Source organism: Chiloscyllium plagiosum, unplaced genomic scaffold (genome assembly GCF_037043375.1).
Source record: "Chiloscyllium plagiosum isolate Xiang-an unplaced genomic scaffold, Cpla_swu_hap1 HiC_scaffold_14, whole genome shotgun sequence".
NCBI lineage: Eukaryota > Metazoa > Chordata > Chondrichthyes > Orectolobiformes > Hemiscylliidae > Chiloscyllium > Chiloscyllium plagiosum.
The window spans coordinates 72,214,284-72,226,927 of record NW_028270152.1 but is presented as its reverse complement, the minus strand read 5'-3'; the positions used below and the strand labels follow the sequence as shown (position 1 = coordinate 72,226,927).

Sequence of the window (12,644 nt, the reverse complement as noted above, 5' to 3'; positions counted from 1 at the left end):
AGCCTATTTCCCCAGCTGATCAAGATCCTGCTGCAATTTCTGATAACCTTCCTCACTGTCCATGATACCTCCTATTTTAGTGTCATGCCTTGTACATGTTCATCCAAATCGTTATATAGATAACAAACAGCAATGGGTCTAGCACTGACCCCTGAGGCACGCCACCAGTTACAGGCCTCCAGTTTGACAAGCATCCTTCCACTATTACCCTCTGTCCTACCATCAAACCAATTATATATCCAGTTTGCCAGCTCCCCCAGATTCCATGTGATCTAACCTCCCAGACCCAACCATGTGGAACCTTATCAAAGGCCTTACTGAAATCCATATAGACTGTGTCTGCCGCCCTGTGTCAACCTTCTTGATCACTCCTTCAAAGAACTCAAACAAAGTTGTGAGGCATGATCTCCCACACACAAAGCCATGTTGACCTTGTTATGATGTATCTTTCACTAAGGTGACTGGTAAGGATCTATCATAAAACATATTATACTGAAAACTCTTTGAAATGTTTTCAACAATCCGCTGAGCATAAATAGAAATTTATAGACCACTGGCAGCCTGGAGGCATGTAGCGCCAATTGGCTTGATGTAGTTTTCCCAGGCACAGTTGGCATAATGGACTAGTGAAATGGGGAAGAGTTAGATTTCATAAAATGGTGAGATTTTCAAATCATTTAGTAGGTTCCTTTTCCTTGATTAGTTGTTAAGATAAATTAGTGTCCATACTATGACTTGGGAAGTAAAGTCCTGCATGGAAAATGACCTTAAATAGGAATTCTGTCCATAGAATGCGTGAATATGTGTTTATGTTGAGAGAGAGTGTCTTACAGATCTGAGCAAGACCCTGATCTTTGCTAAAGTTTCAAATCCTCAGTTAAAGGGGAAAATAATTGAGTTCCCATTTCTTGACCAGCATCCAGCCTCTGTCCTGAAGAAGGGTTTTTGCACCCCTAACATTGACTCTGCTTTCTGTCCACAGATGTTGCCAGACTTGCTGAGTTTTTGCAGCCATTTATTTTGTTACTTCAGTTAATGGTCATTGGAGACCAGTCAGGATCTATGGACTAGTATAAGGTCACTAACACTATTGAGTCAAATCCTGTCCAAGTCCCTGAGAAAGCTGGGTCAAAAGAGGAGACAGAGAATTTCTAATAAAAGAAATCTTTGTACAATGGCAGGGGTTTTTGAGTGACTCATTCTTTAAGTGGCTATAGTTTCCTGTTAACTTTAATTTTAAAAAGCATGATTTGAATGAGATTGAAGCTAAAATTGGTGACAGAACAGCTAATGAGGAGCAATCCAAGGAATCTCAGAAGGATTTAGATCTGTTGGGAAGCTAACCCAATAGATTGCAAGTGAAGTTCACTCCCAAATAACTGATATGCAAGTGAGAAGCCAGGATAGGGATAACAGCTTAAAAATCACTATTGCTGATGTGAACACTGTATGTACAATTCATCTGTAGAGGGTAGATGGATCCTACATCAGTGGGAGGCCTTTGAAGACCTGTCACTTGCCCCTTCTTCCCGCAGGACACAAGCGTGCCAGTCTGCGTGATGTATTTCAGCTTTACTGTGGGCTCAGTCCCGGCACTACAGCACGAGATCTCTGCTCCCGCTACGCTCAACAGCTTCAACATGTGGACGAGAGGTAGGATATTGAGCCTTGGCTTTGGATTAGAGTCATAGAGGTCTGCAACACGGAGAAAGGCCCCATCAAACGTGCATTGGTCGAAAACAGCCGCCTAACTAGTCCATTCCCACTTTCTAACACTTGGCCCATAGCCTTGTATATCTTGGCACTGCAAGTACAGAGGAACCTCGATTATCCAAATACCAATTATCCAAAATTCGGATTATCCGAAGGAGATCTGGAGGTCCCGATGGAAACATTACATCAAAGACGTGTTTCCAACAGTGATCGCGTCTTTTGTTTACAGTGATTAAACAGACACCATCTCCAAATGACTGACCTCCCGCCTCTCCCCCTCCCACACTTTCCCTGGAGTTCTACAGAGGGGTGTACCCTAAACCCACCTTACCCAAAAATTCTCTCCAAAATTGTCCTGTATAGAGCAAACGTGGAACCTGTCAAAAAGTTGTGTGTGTGGCTGTGGCTGCGTGTGTATGTGCGCGTGCGCACTATTTGGAGACTTATCCCACCAGCAACTGCAGCAGTCTTGTTACTGGTGTCCAGTCCAGCTGCCCAGGAGAGGGGGCGGGTGTGTATGGGGTTGGGGAGGCGTTGGGGGCAGTGTCAGACGGGCTGGGGGCAGAGGGTGTTGGGGGCAGGGTCCGACGGGGCTGGGAGCAGTGTTGGGGGCAGGGGCAGTGTCAGGTCGGGCTAGGAGCAGAGGGTGTTGGAGGGCTGGGGGCAGTGTCAGACGGGGCTGGGGGCGGAGGGTGTTGGGGGCAGAGGGCGGTGTCAGACGGGTTTGTGGGTGGGGGGTATCAGACCGGACTGGGGGCAGGGGTGATGTGGGGGGGCGGTCTCAGATGGGTTGGGGCCGGGGTGATGTGTGGGTGCGGTGGGCTGTTTCAGACGGGTGGGGGCGGTGTCAAACAGGGTTGGGCAGCGTTGTCAGACGTGGTTGGGGGTGGGGGTGGTATCAGATGGGGTTGGGGTCGGGGTCTCATGCACTGTCATACTGCCTTACCTCCTGAACAGTGAGCAGACTTTTAAAAACTCCAAGCCCCAGAGGAAAGGCGAATAATCGATTATCTGAACGAAATAGTGCCCGCAAATCACGTTCAGATAATCGAGGTTCCACTGTATACCAAATGTGTTTTCGATCATTTTTATCTACCTGTCCCAATACCTTAATGGCCTGGTGGACATAGACACCAGGGTTCCTCATGTCCTGGTCCTTGATGCCTCCCAGGGTCCTACCATTCATTATGTATTCCCTTACCTTGTTTGTCCCACTCAATTGCTTCACCTCATACTTACCTGAATTGAGTTCCATTTGCCACTGATCAGACCATCTAACCAGCCTTTCTGTATCCTCCTGTAATCTAAGGCTATCCTCCTCAGTATCTACCTCCCACCAATCCTCATATCATCCACAAACTCACTGATCAACCCCCCCAACTGCAAATCGTGTAAATTGTTTATATATACCCCAAACCATCTCAGTGTTAGACAGAGCTAAGTGAACTAACAAATCAGATGTAAACTCTGTAGTCCTATCACATCCAGTTGAGAATGATGGTAAGTAATTACACAACTCACGAGAGGACAAAGCTCTGCAAATGTCCCTATCTGCGATGATGGAAGAGCTAAATAAATTAGTATAGGATAAGGCAATCTTCAGCCAGAAGTGTTAAGTGAATGATCTGTCTCGGTCTCCTCCAGTGGTACCCAGCATTGCAGATACCAGTCTTTAGCCAATTCAATTCACTCCATATGATATTAAGAAACAGTTGGAGGCCGTGGATAGCACAAAGGCTTTGGGTCCAAACAACATTCCAGCAATAACACTGAAGATTTGTGCTCGAACTTGCCACTCCCCTAGCCAAGCCCTTTCAGTTCATTAACAACACTGGCATCAACCTGACAACAAGATTGCCCAGCTATGTCCTGAAGACAAAAAGCAGGACAAGTTCAACCCAGCTAATTACCACCCCATCAGTCTGTGATGGAAGGTGTCATCAACAGTGCTATCAAGCAGCATTTGCTCAGCGATAACCTGTACAGTGATGCCCAGTTTGGGTTCCACGAGGGCCACTCAGTTCCTGACTTCATTGCAGCCTTAGTTCAAATATGGACAAAAGGGCTAAATTCTAGAGGTGAGGCGAGAGTAACTGCCCTTGACATCAAAGTCACATTTGACCAAATGTGGTATCAAGGGGCCCGAGCAAAATTGGAATCAGAGTATCGGGGAATATTCTCTGCTAGTTAAAGTCATACTTGATGTTGGAGAGGGATTTTAAAGAGGAGTTGTAAGTTCCTCGTTCAGTAGCACAAATCACTCTTTGTTTGGAGTTCCTTTACCACATATGGGAGACAGCAGAGACTGTTCCAAATCTGGCTTTCACGTGGGGCCCAGTTGCCCTCCTAATTACAGTTCAGATCAGAGGTCAGTGACAATCTACCTTTCCCAACAAAATAGAGAATATTTGTACATATTTCTTTATAGTGGTTAAATGCTTCATTGACATCAGTGCTTGCCACATCCCCTCTCTCCTACACTTCCAATCCTGCAAATACATGATCAACAATGGACAACTTTATGGTTCACCTTAGGTCCTTCCATCATCTTGTGATGTTTGCCAGACCCCTATCACCTGTCCTTGGGCTCTTACGATTATTGGCCATACTTCAACACTGATTTTTATGTCTCTTCCGAGACATTTGCCAGTCGCCTCATATACTTATTACTAATGACTTTACAAATTTGGTCAAGAAATTCACATCCCTTACTGACCTTAGTACAGAAGATTAAAAAGCATGTTAATTTCTACCAATGGTTATAATATTTGTAATATCAGCTCTAATATAAAAGTACTTATAAAGTTTAACATGGTTAACTCTAATACTATGATTCTGTGACAAAGCTAACAATTTCCCTTTTATCCAACTTGCGAAGCTGCAGTTATTTATCCTTTCGAGGTCATAGTTTCTGCTACCTTTGCCAGGTTGTTTGTGTCTCGGTACTCTTCTAAGGTTAACTTATTTATACCTTTTTGTTCTATTTTCTTGCTAATGAAGGAAAAAGTTTCTTCACTGGTATTTATCAAAACCGGTCTCTGCATTCAAGGCTAACTGCTTTCAAAAATTTAATTCCCCACAATCTTATAAATTTTAACTTGCATTCTTATATGAATATGTGTCTACTCTAATATGTAATTATTATTATTTACAAGCCTCATCTTAAGTGGGTCAAATTTTCACTATTTCACATAAAAATTAGAAATCTCAGATCAGATGGTTTTCATCTGAGCTAATGTATCAGAGTCTTACTGTTTGCATTCTAGTCCCATCTTAATAAGGCTCATGCATTTTGTTGTCTGGCTTTGAAGGCCATGGTTTGAGTTATATGAAATGCTACTTCGGTTAAAATTTCCTTCAAATGTCTGTGTCAGTTAAAAAGAAAATTCTACAGTCATTTTGTCATATTCAGCCATGAACATACAATATCTGGCACATAGGGTCTACCTACAGTGCATGGACTACAGTGGTTGAAGACAGCTCACCATCACCACCTCAAGGGCAACTAGGGACAGTCAATAAATACTGGCAAGCCCATGGTGCCCACATTCCACAAACGAATAAAAAAAATTCAGCAGGGATCCCAAAACTTAACCCTGCAGAGCCTCACCCGACACAGGCTTGCAGGCTTGTGATTGTTGGAGGTCAATCATTTCTTTTCCAGGACATCTCTGCAGGAGTTCCTCAGGATAGTGTCCTAGGCCTGACCATCTTCATCTACTCTATCAATGGCTTTCCCTCCATCATAAGGTTAGAAATAGGGATGTTTGCTGACGATTGCACAATGTTCAGCACCACTTGTGATCCTCAGACACAAAAGGAGTCCATGTTCAAATGCAACACGATCTGGACAATATCTTGGCTTGGGCTGATACATGGCAAGTAATATTTACGCCACATAAATGCCAGATAAAACCATCTCCAATAAGAGACAATATCACTATCTTTCCTTTGATATTCAGTGTTGTTACCATCACTGAGTCCCCCACTATCAACATCCTTGGGATTGCTATTGACCAGAAACTCAACTCGACTCGCCACATAAACACAGTGGCTACAAAAGGCTAGGAGTACTGCGGTGAGTAACTGACCTCCTGACTCCCAAAGCCAGCCCATCACCTGCAAGTCATAAGTCAAGATTATGGTTGAATACTCCCTACTTGCCTGGATGGGTGCACCTCCAACAATCAAGAAGCTTGACACCATTTAGGACAAAACAGCTCACTTAATTGGCACCATATCCACAAGCATCCCCTTCCTCCACCACTAACGCTCAATAGCAGCAGTGTGTACTATCTACAAGTTGCACTGCAGTAATTCACCTAAGATCCTGAGACAGCACCATCCAAACCCATGACCACTTCCCTTTAGAAGGACCAAGTAGCAGATACTTGGGAACACCACCATCTGCAAGTTTCCCTCCAAGCAACTCACCATCTTGACCTGGAAATGTATCACTATTCCTTCACTGTCATACTCCTGGATTTCTTTCCCTTATAGCATTGTGGGTCTACCTACAGTGCATGGACTTCAGTGGTTCAAGACAGCTCACCATCACCACCTCAAGGGCAACTAGGGACAGTCAATAAATACTGGCAAGCCCATGGTGCCCACATTTCACAAACGAATAAAAAAAATTCAGCAGGGATCCCAAAGCTTAACCCTGCAGAGCCTCACCCGACACAGGCTTGCAGTCACAAAAACACACCTCGACCATCTCCGCCTAATTCCTGCCACTCAGCCAATTCTGGTTCCTAATTAGCCAAATTTTCCTTCGATATGGTCTCTTAACCCTTGCTATCAGTAAACCATGGGGACCTTATCAAAAGGCTTGCTGGAAGCTAATTAGGCTGCATCAAATGTGTTGCTTTCATCTATAACCTGGTCACCTCTTCGAAAAATTCAGACAGGTTGGTCAGATGTACCCACCCCTTAAAAAAAAACCAAGCCCACTGTTCTTGATTAATCCCTGCTTCTCCAAATCCATGTGTGGACAAGCTGTAATTTCATACTGATTAAGTGTGATGTACCTTACAAATAGGTTGAATGAATGATGGGGATGGTCTCCTTGATCTCCCTGTTGTCTTGCTTGTTTTTAAAAAAAAGTTTTCTCTTATTGGTTTTGTTATCGGGCATTTGTTATTATCCTTGAACTGCTGCGGTTTGTGGAGAATGTTTATTCCCAGAGTACTTTTTCCATACTACAGTATGGAAACAGGCCCTTCGGCCCAACAAGTCCACATCGATCCTGCAAAGAGTAACCCACCCAGTCCCATTTCCCTGCCCTATATTTACCCTTGACTAATGCACCTAACACTAAGGGCAATTTAGCATGGCCAGTTCATCTGACCAGCACATCTTTGGATGGTGGGAAGAAATCGGAGCACCCGGAGGAAAAACACACAGACATGGGGAGAATGTGCAAACTCCACAGAGACAGTCGCCTGAGGCGGGAATCGAACCCAGGTCCCTGGCGTTGTGAGGCAGCAGTGCTAACTACTGAGTCACCGCCGATGGGAGTTTTCAGTGTTTTGTCTCCATGTCGGTGAAGTACAGTGATAATCATACAAAGTCAGGATGATGTGTGACAGGAACTTGCAGGATTATAGGCCCTTGTGCCTATAATCCTTGGCCTATTAGGTGGTAGAGGGTGCTGTTGAAGGAGGTGGTGTTGAAGGAGCCTTGCCAAGTGGCTGTAGTGCATCTTGTTGATGGTATTCACAGCAACCACAGCATACTGTGGTTGAGGAATGCGAATGTTTTGTCTGTAGGTTATACAAACCAAGTCAACTGCTTTGCCTTGGTTACTATCAGGTTTTTTGAGTAGTTTTGTTGGGTTGCAACAACAAAAGAGAGTATCCCAACACACTCCTGACTTGTGCCTTGTTGCGGAGACTTTGGGGAGTCTGATATGTGATTCGCTATGGAAAAGTCAAAATGCTTCATTCTCCTCTGATTTTAGAAAGTTGATTCAGTTTGGTCTGATGAAAAATCTAATTCGGCGACTACACAAGTATCCGGTGAAGATCCACCGAGACGAGAGAAGCCGGCCGCCTCGTCTCTACACTGGTTCACACAGCTATGATGAAATCTGCTGCAAAACAGGTAAACCATCCCAAAGGGGCTCACCCCATTTACTGGGGTCAAAACAGCTGAGGGGGTAGAGCAGTGAAAAGTATTCTGTATTTGCACAACTGAGGTGTGTTCACATTCCAGACTTTGCAGTAAGGGCCCTGTATAAATTTAACTTGAGTAGTATTTTGGACATGGGTCCATAGCTTAAAACAGCTTCTAATAAGTGTTACAACTGAGATTCTTTATTAGAGAAGCTGCAGGATAGCTGGGCCTAGAAAAGAAACAATTGCCATGAAGCTTATCACCAGAGAAGTGCGGAGGTAGCTTTACTCTTTATCTAATCACCCATAGCAGCTGCTGTTCCAAACTGTGCCATTAGGTCTTTCACACTTGCCTGAGAGTAGACAGTTCAACAGCTCGTCTGCAAGGAGGCACCTCCAGCACTGTAGTATCAGTCTAGAGTTGTTTTTTAAGTTTCAGTGGAGTTTGTGATCCCACAACCAAAGTGACTCCAAAGTGAGAGCGCTCCAACTGAACCATAGCTAACACCTCCTCTGTATCTGACCTTTGTTTTAGCCAAGACTAGCTACTTGGAAGTGTTTGATATCATCATTGTGGGAATTATAACACATGCTTCTTCTCTCTGCTTCTCTCAGGAATTAGCTACAAAGAATTGGATGAGAGGCTGGAGAATGACTCTAATATCATTGTGTGCTGGAAATGAGAGTACAGCAAGTGGCACAACTGCTGGATCTCGCACGGGTGTAAAGTTGACCAAGAGTTTCTAAGCTGAAGATCAGTTTTGCGAGGAGTGTGAAAAAGTAATAGATGGTTCAGACATGGGTAGTGTAAGCTGTACTGGTTTTCAGTACTGATAAACTGTTCTGAGTCTCCTAGATTAACTTAAAAATAGGTAAGGAATGTGTGACACCATTTTTCCTTAAATAGATTGTGATCTGTAACTTATAGATTTTGTATTTATATTAATATCATCCTTACCCTAATCCTCCTCCTGTGTGCATGCATCTCATCATGAGTATCAAGGAAAGAGCTGACCCATCCACCATAATTGATTCAAATCTTTCCTTCTCCAATCATTTAAAATTCTTTGGTGAAACATTCCTTTGCTACCTGTTACTTATCGTGTATAATACCAATTACTACGTAACCTGTGGTAACCAAGTTTAGTCCCCAATCTGCACTGCTTTAGCTGATCTCAGTTGGGACAGTGGCGGTGCTTTGAGTGGTCTTGGTGACCCAGGGTGTGGTCTATCCATGGACACCTGCTGTCAAAGCATATGTGTGTGTTGATGAGATCAAATAATTTGTGATGAATTCACAGTTGAACTTCTTGCCAGCATTGAAAAATGACCCTTTTGAATGTGTTGCTGCTGAGCTCAGTATATTTGAACCATTGCTCTGCAAATCAGTGCCTTTGTGAGAATAGAAATGTACAAATCTGTACAGATTGTTATGACTAGTTTTGGATAAATAGAATTATTTAATACATTAAAATATTCTGATCTGAATGATACATAAGTTTTTTTTAAAATCTCCAATGCAAACTGAATTCAAACTTAATTAGTGAGATTAAATTACATGTAACACTTGGAAGTAGTGCTCTTAAAAACTCAATTGCACTTTAAGAAATAGTAATCATCGTTTTGTGAAGTGACACTTTTACTACACTAAAGCACTGCACATAAATCTGCTGTATCAACATTTCAAAATGCAATTGGATCTCTACCTGTAAAAGCTTTCCCAAAAGTCATTACCAGACATCAGTTACTCCTCAGATAATGTACCCCCCAATGCCCCCAAAAAGACCAGGTCCTTTGTTCATTTATAATTTGCTTTTGGAAGAGTTTTGTTTTAAAAGTTGCCATTTAAATGTACACTGGCTGAGAGATAATTGGGCAATTGTGACTGAAGAACCCACACAGGATCTTTATTCAAATTTTGGTCACATCACCTGGAGCTGGTGCATGAAGTGAAATTTGGAAGAAGTAAACATTAATTGGAATAGTCTGGACAATCCTGCGGTGGCGAAAAGTGAAATGTAACAGTTCAGCACAGATGTACAAGGAAGGAAGCAAACTGGGCTGACATCTTAGATCATATATATGGCTTATTGAAGCTTCCTTGTGGTGTGCTGCACATGTTATAGTGAAATTCACCATTTTAAGCGTTATTTTTGGTGTCCTATTTGATTGTGAGTTGTATTTTAAACACCATATCTTTCAATTATAAATGCTGGCTGCTATCACCTCAGTAACATTAAGGAAAGATTGTAAAGTACTGATAATGTCTCTGGACTAGTAATACATAAGCCCAGGTTAATACTCTGGGGACACAGGTTCACAGCGCATTATAACAGCTGATGGAATTTTTAATTCAACTAGCAAATCTGGAATTGAAAACTAGTGTCAGTGAAACTCACTGATTATGTCAAAGCCTTTCTGCCATCCTTGTCCAATTTGAACTACATCTGACTTAAGAGCCACAGAAATAACACTTAGCTGCTCTATGAGATGGCCTATCAAGCCATTCAGTTCAAGGGCAATCGGGGACAGACAATAACGCACACATCCCATCAAAGAATAGAGGGAAAAACAATCCTGGCCTATTCCCACCTCTTCCACATATCACTGAAGCCATCATCCATATCAAGTATTTCAATGCTTGGCTGGCCAGCCTCCCATACACTTCAACCCATCTGCTTCATTAAACAGTGTTTCCTGTGTTCTCCACCTCTATCTTTGCTGACCTACATTGACTGGCTCCCAGTGACTTTAGTAATTCTTCATTTAGAGGAAGAGTGAAATTAGCTGAGTTGATATTTCAGAGAACTAATGCTCATTGATATGATGGGCCAAATGGCTTGTACCAAGTAGCTATTTTAAGATTTCCTTCTTGCATCATTGGCAGGTAGTCTTTCAGACATGTGAGACATAGAATTCTCTCCCCTCTGCCTCCCCCGTCTACCTTTAACAATCTGCCAAGCTCACCTCCTGAAGTCTTCTTTTCTGGGAGATTTTTCCCTTGTGCTTCTGTGAAGTGTTTCAAGATATTTTCCTATATCAAAGATGCCACAAATGCCCATCAATAAATTCATTATGGGATATTTTACAATTACCTTCAAGTTTGAGAAAAACTACCTTCGATCTGTTCATTTTCCATCAAAAGCCAATGGTGACGGAGAGAGACATGCTTACTGGACCCAGTACTGCCTTTTTGACCCAGGTCTCCATTAACACCAGGATGTAATATTCCCAAGTGGTCATCTGCAAACATCGTATCAACATTTTCTCATGCAAAAGTGTATTCTGTTTGTGAGGTATAATCACAAATACACTGGCCTCTGAATGGTGACGAGCCGTCATGCCTGATGAAGGGCTTATGCTTCTCCTGCTCCTTGGATGCTGCCTGACCTGCTGACCTTTGCCAGTACCACACTTTGACCCTGAGTGGTGACTGTATCAATGATACTCATTCTGCTGGTTGCTCCCAGCCATCTAGTGTGCTGGTCCCAAGTGTCAGTGACCTTCTGCTCTCAGCACATCTGGACAATGCACGCTGCACTGGTATCATGTGTCACTGACACTTCAATCTCTCTTAGTCTCGACGCAGCATGTTCCATCTGGCAAACAGCTACCTCTCAACTGGCACCTCGCATCAGTGGCAATCACTTTGCTGGTTTTGTATGATAGTGATGCAGTGTTTTCTGGCCCTGCCTCAACTCTGAGCAATTTCATCTGGAAATCTGAAATACTTTTTATATATATAAAAAATAAACATATATATGGCTTTTTGAGTATTGATCCAAGTATCTATATTATGTTGATATGTGCGTGTGTACCATTGTTTAAGATCATTTACATTATACAATATTTCCATTCTTGAAAAAATTAAAATGGGACAACAAAGTTGGCTGTTGAATGGATTGAGAATCCTGTGACAAGCTGTTACTTGTTGACCGGAAATGGAACCTCATTACTTACTACTAGTAAGTGTTTCATTGCATTGATCCCTCTGTACTCTGGCTTACATAAGAATCTGTGTTTTGAGGATTTGGAGACTTTAGTAACTGTCAAAGAATAACAATGGTTAATATGATGCTGTTACCAATCTGGAATCACCTGTGAAAGTGATGTGGACAGGGCAACAATTGGAATTTAGTGTAATTGGGGAAAATGTGAAATGTATTAGTACAGAACAATGGGAATCTACAAATATTAGAAATAATTTCTTTGACTAGTAAGAGAAATTGGAAGTGCATGATATACATTAGTTGCCAAACATTGAGTATGTTTATTCAGTCAAGCTCAGTACGTCAATGTATCTGCCGGAAGAAAATTCCAAATGGTAACTCCACAACACAGCCACAATTGGAGACTGTCCAACCTTTCCCACCTGAGCTTCACAATGACATGAGAGTATTGACATATGATTAACTGGTATCATTCTTGCCTGTTGTATATTTATTTTCACAGAAGAATGATGAGACAAATCATGATTCACACTTTCAAAAGAATAAATGCAATTGTCATATTTTCTTTTTGATTTTTAATTTTGCATGCTCAGACAAATGACAAAGGTTCTACAATGTCCAGTGCGTAAGGGAGGCCTACACTGTCAGGTGTGGATTTAAAAGATCCCATTGCATCACCTGAAAGAAACCAGGGGAGTTTTTTGTTGGTGTTCTGGCCACTATTTCCCCAGTCAACATTACTAAAATACAATTTGGGATCGTGCTGTGTACAATTTGGGTTTCCCTCATTTATCGACAGTACTTGTGAAGCGCTTCAGAATGTCCTGTGGTCTTGAAGGGCACAATATAAATGCAAATTTTTCTT

The 12,644-nt window shown here is 42.4% G+C and overlaps 1 protein-coding gene across 2 annotated transcripts in view; it reads left to right on the top strand.

The window, feature by feature from the left end:
- Positions 1–11,595, top strand: part of nprl2 (NPR2 like, GATOR1 complex subunit) — a 42,647-nt gene extending 31,052 nt beyond the window's left edge. For both annotated transcript variants that reach the window (XM_043708499.2, XM_087994522.1), the window contains exons 9-11: positions 1,536–1,653; positions 7,676–7,818; positions 8,445–11,595. In XM_043708499.2, coding sequence (XP_043564434.1) covers positions 1,536–1,653; positions 7,676–7,818; positions 8,445–8,512 — 329 coding nt within the window. In that variant the 3' untranslated portion in view covers positions 8,513–11,595. The remainder of the gene's footprint in view (positions 1–1,535; positions 1,654–7,675; positions 7,819–8,444) is intronic.
- The last annotated feature ends 1,049 nt before the right edge of the window (positions 11,596–12,644 follow it).